At 41.4% G+C, this 21,301-nt stretch overlaps 2 protein-coding genes across 2 annotated transcripts; both read right to left on the bottom strand.

The window, feature by feature from the left end:
• Positions 1–2,767: 2,767 nt before the first annotated feature.
• On the bottom strand, positions 2,768–3,801 carry LOC137013922 (uncharacterized). Its single transcript, XM_067377971.1, has 2 exons — positions 3,533–3,801; positions 2,768–3,436 (listed from the first exon to the last, which is right to left on the bottom strand). The coding sequence occupies exons 1-2, from the start codon at positions 3,776–3,778 to the stop codon at positions 2,768–2,770; spliced, it is 915 nt and encodes a 304-aa protein (XP_067234072.1). The 5' UTR covers positions 3,779–3,801.
• A 248-nt stretch (positions 3,802–4,049) lies between these two features.
• Positions 4,050–14,965, bottom strand: LOC137013857 (uncharacterized). Its single transcript, XM_067377871.1, has 7 exons — positions 14,750–14,965; positions 12,067–12,113; positions 6,366–6,556; positions 6,107–6,261; positions 5,552–5,998; positions 5,256–5,464; positions 4,050–5,185 (listed from the first exon to the last, which is right to left on the bottom strand). Exons 1-5 carry the CDS (start codon positions 14,905–14,907, stop codon positions 5,800–5,802), a joined length of 750 nt encoding a protein of 249 aa, XP_067233972.1. The 5' UTR covers positions 14,908–14,965; the 3' UTR covers positions 4,050–5,185; positions 5,256–5,464; positions 5,552–5,799.
• Positions 14,966–21,301: the final 6,336 nt, after the last annotated feature.

Below are 21,301 nucleotides of genomic sequence, written 5' to 3'. Positions count from 1 at the left end.
TATAATAGCTTTGAATTACAGACTTTTCAGATAATGCAGCCGACTCCTGTGCTGGTTGCAGTTGTTTATCGTCCACCGAAGCCAAATAAGGACTTTATAAATGAATTCTCTGATCTCGTGAGTAGACTGGTTGTAAAATTTGACTCTTTTTTTAATTCTTGGGGATTTCAATGTACATTTGTGCTGTAGGCAGGATGCTGTGTCTACAGAGCTCCTAAATGTGATTGAATCTTTTGACTTGATTCAGTGGGTTAAAGGGCCAACTCATAAATTGGGTCATACCCTAGATTTGATTTTATCTTTTAATCTGCATATTCAGGATGTTGAGATTGACGAGGTAGTGTTTTCTGATCATAAGCCAGTCTTTTTTAATGTCTCTTGTTATAAGAATTTGAGAACGCCTGTGCTTAAAAAAAACATGGTCTAGGAAAATTAACTCATTGACTAGTGCAGAGTTTTCCATGTTATACAGAGACAGATGTGAAGTTATTCGATGTGAAACATCCTTGATGAATTTAAGTGTGGATGAGCAGTTGAATCAGTTTAATTCTGTTTGTGTGGAAATTCTGGATAGTGTTGCTCCTCTTAAAGTGAAAAGAGGTAAATCAAAACATCAGCCATGGGTAAATGAATCCTTAAGGAACCTTAGACAACTTACTCGGCAAGCCGAGAGGAGATGGAAAAAGCATAAATTGCAGGTCAATTATGAAATATTTAGAGATTCTTTACTGACATTTCAGAAGGCGTCTAGAGATGCAAAACACAAATTTTATTCTGATGTTATTACTCTAAATGCAAATAAGCCTAAAATTGTATTCGAGACTATAAACGCAGTCATTAACCCTGTTCAAAATATGGTTCCAGATCCTGCCATTTTAAGTTGCGAAGATTTTCTTAAATTCTTTTATGGGAAGATTGTCGACCTGCAATCTAAAATACCAAAAGTGCTCGTGGCTCCATCTGTAGACCCGGCTGTGCCGTGTTGCATGGAATGGGGGGAATTTTATTCTATTACCCTTCCAGCCCTGGCTGATGTTGTGTCACATCTTAAACCCTCTTCATCTAAAGGGGATGTTATGCCACCGTGGTTTTTTAAACAGATTTTTGATAGTGTAGGGACCACTGTACTGCTGTTTATTAACAAATGCCTCAGTCAGGGCATTTGCCCAACGGCCTTTAAGCATGCTACTGTTTTTCCATTGTTAAAGAGGCCAAATTTGGCAATAGAGGATCCTAATCACTTTAGACCCGTTTCTAATTTACCTTTTTTAGCAAAGGTCTTAGAAAAAGTAGTTTTTAAACAGTTACAAGCACACATTACGCTGAATGCAATAGATGAGCCGTTTCAGTCAGGCTTTAAGTCTCGCCATAGTACTGAGACAGTGCTTGTTAAAGTGTTAGATGACATTTTGTTGTCACTTGACAATGGCGAGAATGTTATTCTAATTTTGCTCGATCTTAGTGCGGCATTCGATATGGTGGATCACAAGATTTTAATAAATCGTCTTGAACACTGGGTCGGCCTTAAAGGCAATGTGCTGAAATGGTTTGAATCGTATCTCTTGGACAGGTCTTTCTCAGTTAGCAGTGGGAACTGTCAGTCTTCAAGAGTACATCTTCCCTGGGGTATTCCACAAGGGTCGATTCTTGCTCCAATACTTTTCTCCCTCTACATGTTACCCTTGGGGGCTATCTTCAGAAAATATAACGTATTTTTTCACTGCTATGCTGATGATACGCAGATCTATTTGCCCGTGAGAGAGATACAGCCAAATTCATTTGATGCTCTGTTGACATGTTTTCAAGAGGTTAAGGACTGGATGGCTGCAAATTGTTTGATGCTTAATGAAAATAAAACCGAGGCTATTGTGTTTGGACCTAGAAAGCATGAAGTAATCCAGCATTTAAATGCTACTACCCTATCAGGATCTACTAAAGCTAAGGTGAAAAACCTGGGGTTTGTTTTGGACAGTGAGTTAAAGATGAATTGTCAAATAAACTCAGTTGTCAGATCATGTTTTTTTTAATCTACGTCTGTTAGCAAAGACTAAATCATTTCTATCTTCATCGGATCTTGAGAAGGCAATCTCAGCTATGGTTTTTTCTCAAATGGATTACTGTAACTCCCTTTACTTTGGAGTTGATGGTAAAGCACTAATGCGTCTGCAGAAAATTCAGAACGCAGCAGCGAGAATGATCAAGTCTGCAAAAAAACATGACTCTGTGACTCCGCTTTTAATTTCACTGAAGTGGTTGCCAGTACGTTATCGAATTGTTTTTAAGATTCTTGTACTTGTTTTTAAGGCCATTCACAATTTAGCGCCTACTTACTTATCTAGGATGGTGACAGTGTATACTCCGTCAAGATCCTTGAGATCTGAAAAAAAATATCTGCTTGCCGTTACTAAGACAAAATACAAACACAAAGGTGATCGAGCCTTCTCTCGAGCCGGTCCTAAATTGTGGAACGATCTCCCAGTCGCGATTAGATCCATAAAATCTTTACCTGTTTTTAAAGCCATGTTGAAATCACATTTGCTTAATTCTGAATGCAAGTTCTAATGATTGAGAGTGATGTTTAATGTGTGTTATGTGTGTGCTTTGTATTGTTTTATTTATTTATTTATTTTCTACTTTTGTTCTTTCTTGGCACTGTGAAGCACTTTGGACAACTAACGTTGTATTAAATTGGTGCTATATAAATAAATAAATACAAATACAAATACAAATATATTACAGTAAAAAAAAAAAGAGGCAAGAAAAATAATTAGGCAGCATCTTGCCGCACAGCCGGGTCTGGCCACAACGCCTCGTCAACATCACAGGCAATATCTTCCCTTGCCAGACATCGAGGGAAGAAGCGCCTTGAGTGCCTTATCCATCCCTGAATTGCACCCACATCAATCTCATCACATGCCTCTTCCATGGCCTGCACAAGAGGCATGCGCACAAAGGGCTGCCGGTCGTATACCTTCCACCGCCATGCCGAAAAGAATTCTTCTATGGGGTTCAGAAATGGTGAGTATGGTGGGAGGTATTGCACGAGAAATGTTGGGTGGTCAGCAAACCAGTTTTGGACTGGGGCTGCACGATGAAAGCTCACGTTGTCCCATACTACAACGTACCGGTTTCTTTGATGGTCTGCATCATTCATACGCTCTGGTGGTATGAGAATGTTGTGAAGTCTGTCCAGAAATGTGAGAATATGGGCTGTGTTGTATGGTCCAAGTTTGGCATGACGGTGGAGGACACCATGCATATTGGAGATGGCAGCGCACATTGTGATGTTCCCACCACGTTGGCCAGGAACATCTATAATGGTTCTGTGGCCAATGAGGTTTCTCCCTCTTCTTCTGGTCTTTGCTAGGTTGAACCCAGCCTCATCTATAAAGATGAACTCATGTGGGATTGCATGAGCATCCATTTCCAGTACTCCCTGAAAACAAAGAACAAAAATCACTCAATATGGTGTTATCCAGTACACTGGGAAACAATGTTGTGTGTAGTGTACTGCAGTCAATATAGTACTTACATCCACATATGCTCGTCTGAACTCTTTGTTTCTTTGAGAGTTTCTCTCAAACGGCACCTTATAAAGTTGTTTCATTCTGATTTGGTTTCGCTTGAGAATGCGAGCCAATGTGGACAGACTAACTCGTTGAATGTTGTTGAATAAGGTGTTGTCTTGGATGATGTGGCTTTGAATTTCTCGTAATCTGATTTCATTATTTTCCAAAACCAAGTTTACAATGGCAGCTTCCTGTACCCCGGTGAACATTTGGCCCCTTCCTCCACCATGGTGTCGTCTCTCAGTCCTTTAGAAAAAATAAAATAAAAATATATATAGGGCTTGGACAATGCAGCCTAAATATTTTCCCCCACAGTAGAGTACATTGTACAGGAAACTTGTACAGTTCATGAATGGCTGATGTCATACACTAAGTAAACAGGTGTCACCCAACTGATACACTATGACATGGGGTATACTACATGTGTACTACATGAAATTTTGGTTACATACCTGTTCTCCAGTCTAAAGGTCCGGATGACAGAGGCGACAGTAAAACGGCTCAAGTTTGGCTGCACTCTCTGTCCAGCCTCACGCATTGTCAACCCATGGTTGATGACATGATCTACTAAGGTTGCTCTGATTTCATTTGAAAGTGTTTGTCTTCTTTGGCCATGAACTCCTCTACCTGCTCTACCCCTACCTCTCACTCTTCCTCCCCCTCTTATTCTCAACCTCCCTCTTCCTCTTCCTCTTCCTCTTCCTCTCTCTGCAATGTCTTCCATTGTTGTTGTAAAAAAAAAAGGTTCTCACCTGTGGTCTTTTCATAGTGCTTACATCCTGATTGAAGTGTTAACAATTAACCACTGAGGTGTTTGGCCAGGTGGCACATGTAATTGGCCAATTAGCTCATGTAGTGTCATTTTGAATGGCAGTGTTTTGAAATGGCAAACATGTGACTTTATGTCAGATTGTTGTGTCTTATGCAGAGAACTGTATTTAGTGAATTTAAAAAGTGCTATTTTGAAATGCAAAATGTGTGTAAAACAGAAAAGGTGTTTAGACTTTTGGAGACTTGAGAAGAAGTTTTGCTCTCTGTGTGTGTTTAAATAATTGTGCTGTGCATGTCATTTTAGTGTGTTAGCAATTGGAAAAAACTGTAATGATTTGGTTTTATAATAGAGTGCTCTGCTCTGGTCCAGGTTACGTTCTTCAGAAGTAGCGTGCGCGTCCACATGTAGCAGTGTAGCTGCACAGCCCCCTCTGTTGGTGAACATAATCACTACACGATTGCTCCGATAACCAACAGGCTGCTGTATGTTGGTTGGTATTTACAGGTTGTTTTGAACGAGCTGTAAAACGGGGACATTTCAGGCTAAATCAGCTCCAGTTGGGACAGAACACCAAAAACCAGGACTGTGCTTGGAAAACAGAAACGTCTAGTCACCCTAGGGTGATTATCAATACTTTTTAAGACCCCGTGGACAACCCTGAGGCTGGGCAGGCAGTGTTTGGTTTTATATTCTGTATTTTCTCTTTCACGCTCTCATGCTCTTTCTGCCACTCTTCTTCAGACAGAGATGAAGGACTGATCTCCAGAAACCTGTAGGCTTCATTCGCCTGAAAGCTGAAGATGTTGTTGGCCTTCATGCAGTTAATGCCAAACTTTGTCCATCCCTGTTCAAATTAAATTTAACATCAGAGGTTTGAACAACAGCAGAAATTTAGAAACATCATTATCGTTTACCTCTTTAGCAGCATAAATGGACTCCAGGAACTCTTTCTTCATATCAGTGAGATATTCAATACAAACATCCCCAGCGAAGGTCCTTTCCTTCAGTGTGTCCAGCAAAGAACCCACTTTCTCCCAGAACTTCTGAAGCTGAACCAGAATTTTCTGGATTTGAGACAGATGCTTCCTGACCTCATCAAGGCTTCTGACCCTGGGCATCTGACCTGTGATGTCAGTTACAGAAGTTAACAGATGAGGGAACCTAAAATCCACATGAGGTTTAAATATAAAACATCACTAAAGTGTCTCACCATTTTCAAATAGTAATTTGGCCAGCTTCAGCTCATTCTCCATCAGCTTGACCTCGATGTCCCACTCTTCTTCTTTCAGTCTTTTCTGTGCTTCAGTGATCTCAGATAAATCAGCATAAAGAGTTCTGATCTGATCTTTTTCTGAAGTGGACTCTATTGTTTTGAAAATGTGACTAATAATACTGTCCACAAATGGCACAATCATAGAATAAATGTTAAAATTTGTTTCTCTGATTCTGCTGATTAATTCATGCATCTGTGTTTTTCTCCTCAATCTTTCTCTCATAGTCTTCTATCTGTTCACTGATGCTAAGATGTTTTTCTTTCAGAGCATCAATAATCTTCAGAAGTTCCTTCATCTCATTGGTTTGTTGCTGCTGCTGCTTCTCTGTCTCAGTGATGATGTCACTGTTCATGTCGCATAAATCATGGTTATGTTTATCATACCTGGATGTGTATCAGATATTTCAAAAATATTTTATTTTAATCATTAGCTGTTTTTTGTACATTATGCATGTATTTTATTTAAAAATGTTTTCCAATTCATATTCTTACCTTTTCACAATTTCTTTAACATCCGTTATGATGTCACTGATCCATTCTTTGGCTTTTTCCAGGAATTTCAGAGCTAATTCTGGTTTGTTTTTCTCTGCAGCCACCTCCAGATTGGGCAGCAGAGATGTGACAAAGTTTTCACTGGTTCCTACACACTGTAAAGACAGAAATAAGAGAGGAGACGGGACATTTTGCTGTTTTTATCATGAACCAAAGTCTGGATTATTACAGTTGTTGGAAAATGATCATGGATGAACACCTTCAGCAGAAGAGCCTCAGAGGATCCGGACAGCATTTGTGTTTCGACAGCTCTCTTTCTGATCAGACGCTCCAGCTCTGGGAAGTTTCCCAAACACAGGTAAGACAGATGATAGAGGAGAGCCGTTCGCTCCGCAGACGGGAGAAGCTCCTGGATGAACTCTGGACATGATGTGGAGTCACTAACATGATCTGAGATACAAAACAAGCATAATTAGTGTTTAGGTTAGCAACACTGAACAAGTAAAAGTTGTTTTTTGGTATTTACTTCAGGGCGCATATGAATGTTATGACTGGACACTCACTTGTAAAACGTTTTATTCACCAATGTTTCGGCACAAAGCCTTTGTCAAGATATAATTTCACTCGGCGTAAAGAGAGCATAACTAGACTGTCAGGGTTCTGTCACTTCAGTCTTGTTTATTTCTTGGTTTTGTGACAGAGCTCTGACACTCCCGTTCTTGTCGGGTTTTTGTGTGAGCGTACGGTCTCGAGGGTTCTCGGGGCTGTGCGCTCTCTTGTCTGCGTGCCTTGTTTCATGTTGGGAGCGTGGCGTTCGGATCCCGGCACTCGTGTCTAGTTTGGTTTCGGTTTCGTGTCGGGATTCGGACACTCGCGCTCCCAGTCCTGTCTTTATTGTGAGCGCACGGTTTGTGTGTATGTTCACTTGCCGTGCGCTCTTGTCTCATGTTTTGTGTAGCACGCGGTGATTTCCACCTGCCGCGTGCTTTCATGTTGTGGTGTTGTCTTGTGCAGCACGCAGTCTGTGTTTCACGGGCTGCGTGCTCTCATGTTGTCTTGTTTTGTGTGAACACGTGGCTTATGAGTTTTCATAGTCACGTGTTCATGTCTCGTCTTGTGTAAGCACATGGCTTGTGATTTGTCTTCATTGGCCATGTGCTTGTGTCTTTGTTTTGTTTTGGTGTGAGCACATGGCTTGTCATGTGTTTCTTTGTGCCATGTGCTCTCACGTCTATTGTCTTGACCCCGCCCACCTTGTTACCTCATTATTGGTTGATTTGCCCCACCTGTCCTCCCTTGTTACCTGCCTTGTTTGCTCTCCTATTTATTCTCCTTGTGTTTGCAGTCCTGTGCTGGTTCGTTGTCATACTTTCCCTGGTGTTTTTAGTAAGTCAAGTCAAGTCAAGTCAAGTCATGTCTTGTTTTTTGTTAAGTCTGTTTTCCCCCACGGGGTAGTTTTTGTTGTGTTTATGTTTTATTTTTTATTATTAATAAAAAGCCCTCTTCCCTGCATTATTGAGTCCTCGTCCTTCCCTACACCTGACAGAACGAACCAGCCATTATGAGGACTCAGCGGAAGAAGAGCTTCTGCCATCCACCAGCCTCCACTCTCTCTAGCCCTCTCTATGATCGCATTCTCCAGTTTAAATACTTGAGCTCCCTCCGTCAACAGGGGATTGACTTGAGGGAGTTTGCTATCAAGTTCAGCGGTGCTGCAGAAGGACTGGGGTTCAACGATCCAGCTCTCAAGGACCTATTTAATTATGCCCTTGATGAGCCCCTCAACTGGTGGAGAATGAGAGGGCTGGACCACCTGAACTTTGAGGCTTTTGTGGACTTTCTTGTTTGCCCGGGAAAGAATGCTGCAGTCTCCCCAGAGGCGATTGTTAATGCTGCTGTTTCCTCAGAGGCAGCTATCTCCATACCAGTGCCTCACCGACATAAGCGGAGGAGGAGAAGGAAGGCTTCCTCCGACCCGGCAAGTCTGGTGATCCCAGAGCCCGCTGTAGGCCCGGAGGCCACCCCAGAGCCCGCTGTAGGCCCGGAGGCCACCCCAGAGCCCGCTTCAGGCCCGGAAGCCACCCCAGAGCCCGCTTCAGGCCCGGAGGCCACCCCAGAGCCCGCTTCAGGCCCGGAGGCCACCCCAGAGCCCGCTTCAGGCCCGGAGGCCACCCCAGAGCCCGCTTCAGGCCCGGAGGCCACCCCAGAGCCCGCTTCAGGCCCGGAGGCCACCCCAGAGCCCGCTTCAGGCCCGGAGGCCACCCCAGAGCCCGCTTCAGGCCCGGAGGCCACCCCAGAGCCCGCTTCAGGCCCGGAGGCCACCCCAGAGCCCGCTTCAGGCCCGGAGGCCACCCCAGAGCCCGCTTCAGGCCCGGAGGCCACCCCAGAGCTTGCTGTAGGCCCGGAGGCCACCCCAGAGCCGACCAAAAAAGCTGCAGCACCCACAGAGGAGGGAGGCACAGTGCCACTGCCTCACCCTCACAAGAGGAGGAAGAGGAGGAGGAAGGCTTCCTCCGTCCCTCATGGCCCGGAGGCCACTCCAGAGCCCGCTCCAGCCCGTGAGTCCGCTCCAGAGCCCGCTCCAGAGCCCGGTCCAACCCGTGAGCCCGCTCCAACCCCAGAGGCCATTCTTGTGCCGCCAAAGCGCCTTGCCCTGCCGGCGCCACCCGAGCGCCTTGCCCTGCCGGCGCCACCCGAGCGCCTTGCCCTGCCGGCGCCACCCCAGCTGTCTGCCCTGCCGGCGCCACCGCCGGCGCCACTCGAGCGCCTTGCCCTGCCGGCGCCACCCCAGCTGTCTGCCCTGCCGGCGCCACCCCAGCTGTCTGCCCTGCCGGCGCCACCCGAGCGCCTTGCCCTGCCGGCGCCACCCGAGCGCCTTGCCCTGCCGGCGCCACCCCAGCTGTCTGCCCTGCCGGCGCCACCCCAGCTGTCTGCCCTGCCGGCGCCACCCGAGCGCCTTGCCCTGCCGGCGCCACCCCAGCTGTCTGCCCTGCCGGCGCCACCCGAGCGCCTTGCCCTGCCGGCGCCACCCCAGCTGTCTGCCCTGCCGGCGCCACCCCAGCTGTCTGCCCTGCCGGCGCCACCCGAGCGCCTTGCCCTGCCGGCGCCACCCCAGCTGTCTGCCCTGCCGGCGCCACCCCAGCTGTCTGCCCTGCCGCCGCCAGCTAAGTGGTCTGCCCTGCCAGCGCCACTCGAGCGCCTTGCCCTGCCGCCGCCTGCCAAGCTGTCTGCCCTGCCAGCGCCTGCCAAGCTGTCTGCCCTGCTGGAGCCTGCCTGGATGGTCCCTCCAGTACCGCCCTGGTCCTTAGCCAGGACCCCAGACCAGCTGAAGCCCCCCTGGTCTGTCCCGCCCTGGTCTGTCCCGCCGGTCCCGCCCTGGTCTGTCCCGCCGGTCCCGTCCTGGTCTGTCCCGCCGGTCCCGCCCTGGTCTGTCCCGCCGGTCCCACCCTGGTCTGTCCCTCCAGCTCCTCCCTGGCCCTCAGCTGGGACCCCAGACCTGCCTGAGCCTCCCTGGCTCAACCCTCCCGTCCCTCCCTGGTTTCCTTAAGACATTCTGTTTTTGTTTTGCTGGCTGACTTGGCTCCCCTCCCTCCCTCCCCTCTTTGTCTTTGTATTCTGATGTTCTGTCATGTTGTCTTGTTGGTGTTTTTTGTCTTGTGTCGTGTATGTTGTCATGTTTGTCTTGTGTCCCTCGTAGGGACGCCAGGTGGCGTCCCTTTAGAGGGGGGGTAGTGTCAGGGTTCTGTCACTTCAGTCTTGTTTATTTCTTGGTTTTGTGACAGAGCTCTGACACTCCCGTTCTTGTCGGGTTTTTGTGTGAGCGTACGGTCTCGAGGGTTCTCGGGGCTGTGTGCTCTCTTGTCTGCGTGCCTTGTTTCATGTTGGGAGCGTGGCGTTCGGATCCCGGCACTCGTGTCTAGTTTGGTTTCGGTTTCGTGTCGGGATTCGGACACTCGCGCTCCCAGTCCTGTCTTTATTGTGAGCGCACGGTTTGTGTGTATGTTCACTTGCCGTGCGCTCTTGTCTCATGTTTTGTGTAGCACGCGGTGATTTCCACCTGCCGCGTGCTTTCATGTTGTGGTGTTGTCTTGTGCAGCACGCAGTCTGTGTTTCACGGGCTGCGTGCTCTCATGTTGTCTTGTTTTGTGTGAACACGTGGCTTATGAGTTTTCATAGTCACGTGTTCATGTCTCGTCTTGTGTAAGCACATGGCTTGTGATTTGTCTTCATTGGCCATGTGCTTGTGTCTTTGTTTTGTTTTGGTGTGAGCACATGGCTTGTCATGTGTTTCTTTGTGCCATGTGCTCTCACGTCTATTGTCTTGACCCCGCCCACCTTGTTACCTCATTATTGGTTGATTTGCCCCACCTGTCCTCCCTTGTTACCTGCCTTGTTTGCTCTCCTATTTATTCTCCTTGTGTTTGCAGTCCTGTGCTGGTTCGTTGTCATACTTTCCCTGGTGTTTTTAGTAAGTCAAGTCAAGTCAAGTCATGTCTTGTTTTTTGTTAAGTCTGTTTTCCCCCACGGGGTAGTTTTTGTTGTGTTTATGTTTTATTTTTTATTATTAATAAAAAGCCCTCTTCCCTGCATTGAGTCCTCGTCCTTCCCTACACCTGACATAGACAATCATTAACAGGTGCATATAATTAATCCCAATTAAATATACAATCAATAATTTAATCATTCTAAAACTGCTTTGTCAAATAGTACATGACAAGAATAAATACACAACAACATCATCCAACAGAAACATCACCAACATCAAAAGGCAAAAAAAACAAAAAAAAAACATTTATAGAAAACAGCTTAGATTAAAGTCGGTCACAGATCACAGATTAGATCAGACCGTAAGGAGCAAGAGTTCTTAATTTATGTATCGCCAACCTGTCACAACACAAACTATATTAACACCAATTCCTGAAGGTAACTATCGATGGCAACACATTTAATTTATAGCTATACCTACCAATGTACCTTGTTTAAACATCCGCACACTGGGAAACCTATCCCTATGAAAGGAATAAGCTGAAAAACTAAAGCAGTCATTTATCTTACAAAATGCCCATGTGGGAAATCATATGTCAGTAAAACAACTCGCGAGCTGAAAACTCCTTTACCGAGGAGAGTTGGGGATCTTGATCGTATTTTACTCAAACGTGAAGCTGGATACATAAATTAATATTTGTTGCTCCTTACGGTCTGAATGTCCACTTTGATCTAAGCTGTTTTCTGTAAATGTTTTTTTTTTTTTTTTGCCTTTTGATGTTGATGTTTCTATTGACAAATGTTGGATGATGTTGTTGTGTATTTATTCTTGTCATGTTTTATTTGACATTTTTTTAGGAATGATTCATTAATTGATTGTATATTTAATTGGGATTAGTTATATGCACCTGTTAATGATTGAAGGAGATTCATACAAATAAGTCTTTACTAGAGAAATCCAACAGGTACAGGCAGAACCGCAACACAGTTCAGGACAGATGAGACCGGACCATGAACACAGGGAAACAGGAACTTAAATACACAGAGGAATTAATCAAAATGACAAACAGCTGTGATGATCTTGTTAGTGTCCATGGTGACAGATGGTGGCGGGAAAAAACAGAACAAAGGAGCACATGTGACAGATGACAACCAAAACAAACAGACTGTGACTAAACCCGTGACAGTCATATCTTTCATATACATTTGGATTCTTTCTTGGAAATGCATTGAATTAATGATGCATATTTGATATTGTACATTCACACCAATGTGTAGTTTCAGAAATGCTGTAAAAATATGTGTTATATCATAATATAAGTGCTACTGTAGTATGACACAGAGCAACGTTATGTAAATCTAGGCCTACTTCATGTAGCATTTAGGAATACAAGACCCTTATAACTGTTCTTTGAATTAAAACCTTCATATAAGAGTTAGAATTAATACATTTTCAGTTGGAAATTTAAACTCACCTTTGCCATCCGTGTTTTTACAGAGTGTAGATGGACTTTTAGAGTCTCTAGAAGCACAAAAGAAAGACAACATATTGCGTATGATGACATCACATGATAATATTGCAAATTACAGCTATGCAGATGACACCCAAGTTTAACCTAGCCCTATCACCCAACGACTACAGCCCCATTGACTCCCTGTGCCAATGCATTGATGAAATTAAAAATTGGATGTGCCTAAACTTCCTTCAGTTAAACAAAGACAAAACTGAAATTATTGCGTTTGGAAACAGATGAAGTTCTCAAAGTGAACATGTACCTTCACTCTAGGGGTCAATCAACTAAAAATCAAGTCAGGAATCTTGGTGTGATTTTGGAGTCAGACCTGAGTTTCAGTAGCCATGTAAAGACAATAACTAAATCAGCATATTATCATCTCAAAAATATTGCAAGAATTAGATGCTTTGTCTCCAGTCAAGACTTAGAGACTTGTTCATGCTTTCATCACCAGCCGGGTGGATTATTGTAATGGACTCCTCACTGGTCTTCCCAAAAAGACCATAAGACAGCTGCAGCTCGTACAGAACGCTGCTGCCAGGATTCTGAGCAAAACCCGAAAACATGAACACATCACACCAGTCCTCAGGTCCTTGCGCTGGCTTCCAGTTGCATTTAGAATTGATTTTAAAGTACTGTTGCTTGTTTATAAATCACTCAACGGTCTAGGACCTCAATACATTGCAGATATGCTCATAGAATATAAACCTAACAGATCACTCAGATCATCAGGATCAAGCCATTTAGAAATACCATGGGTTCACTCAAAGCAAGGAGAGTCTGCTTTTAGCTGTTACGCCAGCCACAGCTGGAACCAGCTTCCAGAAGAGATCAGGTGTGCTCCAACAGAAGCCACATTCAAATCCAGACTCAAAACACATCTTTTTATCTATACATTTGCTGATTGAGCACTGTGCTATGTCCGAACTGTTTGCACTTTATTTTATACATATTATCTTTTTATTCTTTTAATTCCTTTTCCTGTTTTTATTTCATTTTTAATGTATTTTATATCTTTTATGTATCATCTTGTTATTCTGACTTTTAATGCATTTGAAATCCAAATAGCAAAATTATCTGTTTTTACTGTTATTTCTATTCCTTATGTTCTATTTTTATTCTTCTTTATGTAAAGCACTTTGAATTACCATTGTGTATGAAATGTGCTATACAAATAAAATTGCCTTGCCTTGCCTTGCCTAATATGTTATGTGTCACAGCACATGCACTGCACATTGTGCATAAACATTTTTCTCTGGCCTTGTTAAAAGTTTGGATACAGTTGAATTAATTTTTGTTTCATGTGACCTTTTGATCTAATTCATTACTAATAAATGAACAAGGGTGAGCAGGACGTTTTACAGAATTTATTTCCAAAAACGCAAAGAAGGCTGTAGAAAAACACAGGGTTAAATAATTTTTTGTGACGTCCACTTTAGTGAATTGATGGCACTGACCAAACACAACACAAGCACTGAGAAATCAGCCCTAAACCCTCAATCACTGTTCCCTACGTTAGTACTCTAATAGCCTACAGTTCACTTGAAGGAGTGAATGAAAATGAGTGAGTGAATTCTGACAGTCGTTGAGCGTATGTTGGCTGTACACTCGTTATTTCGGTGCATTGTGGGATAGAATTAGTGCACTTCATAACACTATAGTTTCGGACACTACAAATGGCCGTTCCATAAAATAATGCCCAATTTGAGGGTATAGAGAGTGATTTCAGATTCAGCCATTTACTAATATTTTTTAATCGCACTAAATGTCTTAATCTAACCCAGGGGTCGGCAACCTTTTTATAATTTTTTTTTAAGATTCTGAATTAATCATAGATGTATCCTTCGCAGAAACCTGACGCACTAAATTCTCCTCCCCTTCAAATCTGTAACAATAACCTATGTATGCTTTATTTTTGCAGTTTATTTTACTTAAATAAACTTTACATCTCACATATTTTAATGGGGCATCTTGCTTTATTAATATTTATTATTAATTTTTTAAAATAACCAAACTAACAATATACAGGCTGATGACGCTATGAAGAGAAGCTTGAGGATCAAGGACATTCCAATAAACAAATTACATTTATTTCAATTCCTCTGTCCTTGTTTTCTTTCCTCCCCTCACATCCTACAGGGGTGGAGCAGAGACACGAGGAAAAGAAACGAGGGTGCACAGATAAGAAATGAGAAGCACACTGTGAGTTGAGCTTCAGGATGTGACGGTGAACTTTCATTTTCATTTTCAGCAGTTAAACGTTGTGTGAGAGAGACTCGCTTCGGCCTGTCAATACAGAAGACAAACCAATTGGCCGCTGTCCTGCTCTTAGCAGAGAAACAAAAAACCTGACAGAAACCAACGCAATGTGAATAACTCGAGAAAAGTATGTCGTTCTCTCAACATATATTTCCATTTAAAGCCTGGCTCACACTGTACATTTTTACATTTTGCTGTACACACACACATTTTGGCCACAATTTATCCGTCTGAAACAAATTTAGCAAACAAATCCTAACGATTCTTGGCTAAAATCTGAAGTCTTTGACCGTTAGTTTGACATGTTCACCGACAGCTGATTAATGACTATTGTGATCCAATTTTACCTCAGACAAAAATCTGGCAGTCAGAAGATTGTACTCACAGTTCTGTTGTGTCCCTTTGATGATCGTCAAGGCGGTTGTGTTTTACACTGATTAAAACAATGATTACAAAAATACTGATCAAAATTAACATTAGGCATAATTTAAGCAGCCTTTTCCTCTCACATGTAAAGCAGGTCACATTCTCACAAAGTGTCATTATTGATGATATAAAAAGAACATTCTCTTCACAATCTTTTTGAAAAATGCATCTTAAATGGGCGTGGACTGCTGTGAGAAGAAGGAAGTGTATGAGAGGAAGAGAGCGAGTAACTGTCATCTCTCAGCGGCCCATGTGACTCTCACTAAAAATCAGGGGTGTCATTTTTCATGCTTAAACAGCAACATTACACACTAAAAAATATTTTTTTATTATTTTTTTTTTAAAGTAATCTATTATAAGTATTTTTGACTTGTTTTACAGTGAAAATTTTCTAAACAAATCTTGTCTTTAAAATAAAGTTAAATTCAATTTAGAAGCAAATTATGTAAGATAATAAAACTTAAAACTTGTTTAAGTGTAAACCTTGCTACACATTTTGCCTTGTTTAAAGCACAAACTCCAATCATTTTAAAACATCTAAAAAATTGACATTCATGTCTTGATTTAGGACTGATTAAATATTTCATTGTTCATTCTGTTTGGACTGTTTTCTCCAGCACCCTGTCAGATTTTGCTCATTAATTTGTCCCCATAGTTCCTGATTTGATTAGTTCATGTTTTCAGCTGTTGCCTAATTAGTTCTCTTTCTTTTCTCCCAGTATAAATCTGCCTGAGTTTCAGTCTTCTGTTGTCAGTTCTTGTTAAAGGAGAAATCCAATGCAAAATTCACTTTTACATGGTGTGTTGGCAGTGTGTGCGTTTTTTTTAAATCCCCATAAATCATAAGCACTTTGTCAGATCAAGTCGTTCTCAGATTCTTGGCGAAGTGACATCATTCTGCACAGGCCCCTCCCACGACTCTTGACGGACACTGTCGTTTTAGCATAGACACACCCTGAGTGAGCTGTAAACAGTCCTATATTGCAGTGTACTGGTTAAGAAACTGATTGTTTGTTGTGAAATGCTTGAACTCGTGTCGACACACTGCGAGAAAACAATTTACAAGGTTAAGTTTTATAAAACAACCGTAAAAACATTTTTGCTGCACTAGTATCTACGGAAGCTTATTTCCACCTCAGAATAAAAAAAAAAAATGTAGGTACTTGAAACTTTTAAACAAAATTCTAATATTTTTTCCCGTCACAATTGTGTTTACATCTCATGTTTGTTTTTCTCTAAAATACTAATACACCTGACCGCATACACATGCAGAATCCTGAGTGGAAAAAAATATTATTATTTTTTTAGAAAAAGCTGCAATAACCTTTTTTAAATGTCTTATATCATGGTGGAAATAAGGTTCCATGAGTATTTCGTCAATTAGGAAAGTCACAATTTCAGAAGCATCTAAACTGGATTTTGTGGGATTTGTGTTGTTTTTTCTTTTCTTTCACTAATTGCATGTCAAAATTAACAGCATTGTTTTGAAATGACATGAGGGCAATTAAATAATGACAGATTTTAGATAGAAGTAAAGCAGAACATGATACATTTAGTCTCACCTTCATCAGAACAGCCTCAGAGGATCTAAACAGCATTTGTGTTTCACTAGCTTGTTCTCTGATCAGATACTCCAGCTTTGGGAAGCCTCCCAGACACAAGAATGACAGATGATGGAGGAGAGCCGTTCGCTCCGCAGATGGGAGAAGCTCCTGGATGAACTCTGGACTCCATGAGGATTCACTGATGTCAACCTCTGAGACACCGAACCGAACATTAGTGACGTTCAACAACCTCTGGGGTTCAGTCATGGGTGAAATGTGTCATAACATTTATTTATATACGTGACTCTCAGATTTTCTCGATCTGTTTGAAATGTTTGAAAGTGTCTCACCTCTGCTGTCGGCCATGTTTTTTAATTGAGTGTAAACTGGTAATGCGTCCAACTGTACGGCCTCTAAAAAAATATGACAGAAGATGCGATGAAAGTAGAATCAACAGTTTAAAATTTTTATAATTTAAGGGTTCTTGAATCTCAGGTGAATTTGCAGTTTTCAGCTGAGATTCAGTTTTTACTTTTTTAACTTTAATTAGTGTGTAATGTTGCTGTTTGATCATAAACAACATCTGCAAAGTTACGACGCTCAAAGTTCAATGCAAAGAGAGATATTTTCTTTTACAGAAATCTACAACAAACAGCTGGTAGGGACTACAACGAGCTTCTTCCTGGGTTTGTTACATCACTAACCCTTAAATTTACATAAACCCCGCCCCCGAGAACACACAATGGGGCCATGTTATTGCAATACAGTAATGTTACTTAAAACAAATGCAATAGCATGTCATAAAAGCAAGATGCCAACACAAGTTATAACTGTAGTTAAAACTAGTTTTGTCTCTGCTAAAACTATGTGCTAACATGAGCTCTCGAAAACACTTGTCATAAACTTGTCATAATCTCCTATTTACTTTGCGTTTAGACTTTGCTGGTTATGAGGGGATTTGTGAAAGTATAAAGCTTGTGCTTATTCTGAATACATCTATTTTTTATGGCGACTCTAAAATGCCTCTGATGGGCCATTGCGTTCATGTGCTCAACATACATGTAAGGTACTGCTTGAAAGTTTGTGAAACCCTTGCAGAATCTGTGAAAATTTGAATAATTTTAACAAAATAAGAGGATCATACAATATGCATGTTATGTTTTTTGGGACTGACCTGAGTAAGATATTTTACATAAAAGATATTTACATATGGTCCACAAAAAAAAAAAAAAAGCTGAAGGACCCCATTCAAAATTGTGTCAACCCTTGGTTACCTGATGATCCACGACTGTTTTTATGTTTTGTGTTGTTTTGTGAGTCTCTTGTTTGTCCTGAACAGACAAACTTGATCTTCAAATTCAAAACTTTTCGCCCCCCTGTCTCTTAATGCATCGTGTTTCCAAAAATGCTTGAAAACTGAAGAATCTGCAGGAGCTGGAGGATATTTCTGAAGAACAGAGTTCAGTTTAACTGCTCAGAACAAACAAGAGACTCATGAACAACCATCACAAAACACACAAACAAGTTCAAGCAAGCTAGAGCAGCAGTGGCGTAGCAAGGTATAACAAAATAAAATGCACATAAAACATGATGGAAACAAATTTAGAGAAGAAACTTCTAGTAAATTTATTAGGAATAAAACATGCATTAAAAAAAGTCTGTGACAGAATAATTCATTCATAATTGGAATAATCTTCGGACTCATCGCATCTGAAATGATGCTATGATCATTCTGAAATTCCAAAGTCGAATCGGTCGAATTCAAGCGTAGACTGTGTTGAAAAGCCGTTTTTTTACATTTTCGAAATAGATCCGCAAAGTCAAAAGTGCAAAATAGGCCTACTGTAGTGCTGTTGTTTTAGAAATGTGTTTTTTTTACATTTTTGTTTGCATGTTAGTGATATCTTATTCATATTAAAGTCCATGAAGCCAAGGGGGACCCATAAAAAAAATTTTTGCATATGGGCCCGGGTGTCACGGTTACACTATCTGCACCTTCTGACATGAACACTTACGCCACGCCCACTCGTTCACAATCACCGGAATACTGAACACCTGTGCATCATCACCAGAGCCACATATAAGCACGCCAGTCCCATTCACTCATTGTCTGGTCTTGCACCGATCCCTACACGTCACTCGACCTCGTCTTACCTGAACATTGTACCTACCTGTTGTCTTCATCGTCTTCGTCTCCAGTCCTGAGTCCTTCGTCATCATCTGTGTCATCATCTTCTTCTGCCAAGGAAAGTTATCAATATCACACCAGTTGTCAGTTCTACGTTTCAAGATTCTCTACCTGTGTTATCACCTGTGTCTGAAACCTCTGTTAATAAACACTGTTGCACTTACCTCATCTGTGTCCTCGTCTGTGTCTGACACCGGGGCTGACTTGCTATGCCACTGTAGAGCAGGCATCAGATGCAGAAAAGTAGAAATTGTAAATGTTATACACAATAAATACACTGATTAAAAGTATATTTCTACTTCAGTAATATTTCAGTGAAAATGTATACTAAATACCACTAATATTAAATAGATTTTTAGGACTAAATACTGAAATGAAATGTATTTCAGAGCACTTTTCTCACCTGGGAAACTATATATGTTTGTGGTAGTGCACTAGAAATCAATTTAAGCATTAGTGGTATTTAGTTTACATGTTCATTTTAGAGTACAGTGTGCGCTCGTTAAAAACATGCTGATTGCAAAGCTGAGACACTTTCCATTACAAACTTACTAATTTACCCTTAAATAACAGCTCAACACGTGTTTAATCACAGTCAGATGGATTCAGCAGTGAACACTCAGTAAAAACAGACTGATGGCAAAGGTGAGAGAGTTTAAATTTCTCCTCATAAAATGTTTTAATGATTTTGCTTGAAATAATTCTTATATGAAGTTTCCATTGCAAGAACAGTTCTAAGGTTCATGTAACCCTATTTTAGTAAATGCTACACAATGTAAGCCCACATTTACATATTGTTGATCTTCATGTCATACTAGTTTAGTAACTTGTTTAGTGTAAACATTTGTGAAGATCACATTTCTGTGTCGTATAGCCAAGGGTGTAGATTTGGTTTCAACATTGGGGGGGTTGAACGTTGGTATGCTGGCTGTTTTTTTTTTTTTTTTTTTTTTTTATTAAAAAATAATAATCTGTTTTATGTGTAGCGTTATTGGATTATCTATCTATCTAATGCACTGTCTGACACGATACTTTAGTAGACGGTTGCATGGTTATAATTTTTTCTCTAATATCAATCTTGCAAGTAAAGAAGTTCATAAAGTCATTACTGCTGTGCTCTTTGGAAACATCAGAAGTTGAAGCTTTCTTTCTTGTTAATTTAGCCACTGTATCAAATAAATACCTAGGGTTGTATTTATTTTCTTCTAAACGTTTTGAAAATCATCAATCAGTTTTACTCAATCATTCTCTCTCTCCACGAAATGCGAAATACTTCTTTTCTTCCAGCTGCGCTCCATTTTTTTGGCTGCTCTCTTAAGGGCTCGAGTGTGCTCATTGTACCACAGCATTGGATTAATTTCCTTAATCTTTTTTAAATGCAAAGAAGCAACTGAGTCTAATGTGCTGGAAAAGACAGAGGCAATAGTTTCTGTTGCAACATCAAGGTCTTCTAAGCTGTCTGGTATGCTAAGGCGATGAAACTCATCAGGAAGATTATTTATAAAGCAATCTTTAGTGGTAGAAGTGATGGTTTATGGCAGCGAGGCAGTTTAGCTGCTTTGACTAAATGTAGTATACACGAGATTAGATAATGATCTGAGATTTCGTCACTCTGCTGCAGAATTTCAACGGCATCAATATCAATTCCATGTGACATTATTACCATCTAATATTACTATAAATTACAGCAACACCTCCCCGTTTGCCTTTCTGTCGAGGATTGTGTCGATAATCATAACCTTGAGGGCTAGCCTCATTTAAACTAATGTAATCGTCCGGTTTTAGCCAGGTTTCTGTCAAAGACAGCACATCTAGATTATTGTCTGTGATAATATCATTACAATAAGTGATTTTGAATAAAGTGATCTAATATTTAACAACCCATACTTCATCATTTGTTTGTATTATTTAGTAATAAGTGAAGCTGGTAATGCTGTTTGTGGAGTTGTTTAATCAGATCTTCAGAGATTTAAAGTCTTTTATCTTCAGTTGATTTCATCTTAAGGCCTGTACACACCGGGATGAATATCGCAGACTAAACAAAGGGCACCAATGTGAGTGTGCACACCGAAAAACGGCAGGCATAAAATTAATTCGGGAGCTGTTTGAGACGCACTGCCAGTTCTTGGCCACACCAATAGATGAGTATTATTTCTGTATTTTTTACTGTTTGTTTTTTTCTTTTACATTCAAGAAATATAGTTGAGAATGTCTATTTCATAAATATGTTTATTTGACCTACTGTTCACTTGCACTACTGTCATTGAGACTTATTTGCACTACCGTTACTGACTACCATCTCTCATATGTCATATATTTGCCATTTTATATCTGCATTGTTTACCTTCTTTAACTTCCCAGCCAGCAGAGCCATGTGGGGCCCAAATGGGTTTGACCTGGGCTATCTAACTGGGACCCAGCCAGTTTTGCACCCAGTTTCCATGGAGGCCCCACATGGATTTGCCCAGATGAAATGAACACTGCTTAGTGTGCACACTACAGGCTGTTTAATGTAACACTTAATCAGTGTTGGAGGTAATGAGATAATTAAGTGATTGAATAATGATTTTGTATTAGTGAAGAACACCTGCTGTTAACAAGCAGAATCACTGAAGGAAAGAGAAACACAAGAACTACTTCCAGCCACAGCCTTGGATGAAATCAACTGAAGATAAAATACATTACATCTCTCAAGATCTGATTAAACAACTCCACAAACAACATTAGCTTCACTTATTACTAACCAGACTGACTTTATTTCTGTCAGACATCTACAGAA

The sequence above is a fragment of the Chanodichthys erythropterus genome, chromosome 23 (genome assembly GCF_024489055.1).
Source record: "Chanodichthys erythropterus isolate Z2021 chromosome 23, ASM2448905v1, whole genome shotgun sequence".
NCBI lineage: Eukaryota > Metazoa > Chordata > Actinopteri > Cypriniformes > Xenocyprididae > Chanodichthys > Chanodichthys erythropterus.
The sequence above is the reverse complement of the archived record's forward strand: the minus strand, read 5'-3'. Positions and strand labels throughout refer to the sequence as shown.

What these genes read in the sequence shown, in the direction of transcription:
- LOC137013922 (XM_067377971.1), bottom strand. Translation starts at nt 3,778, where the DNA reads ATGTTCACCGGGGTACAGGAAGCTGCCATTGTAAACTTGGTTTTGGAA. An exon ending in TCAGACGAGCATATGTGGAT is followed by an intron (nt 3,437 to 3,532) that starts GTAAGTACTATA and finishes CTTTGTTTTCAG; the next exon opens with GGAGTACTGGAAATGGATGC.
- LOC137013857 (XM_067377871.1), bottom strand. Translation starts at nt 14,907, where the DNA reads ATGACACTTTGTGAGAATGTGACCTGCTTTACATGTGAGAGGAAAAGG. An exon ending in CTGAGGCTCTTCTGCTGAAG is followed by an intron (nt 6,262 to 6,365) that starts GTGTTCATCCAT and finishes CTGTCTTTACAG; the next exon opens with TGTGTAGGAACCAGTGAAAA. An exon ending in GTTAAAGAAATTGTGAAAAG is followed by an intron (nt 5,999 to 6,106) that starts GTAAGAATATGA and finishes ATACACATCCAG; the next exon opens with GTATGATAAACATAACCATG.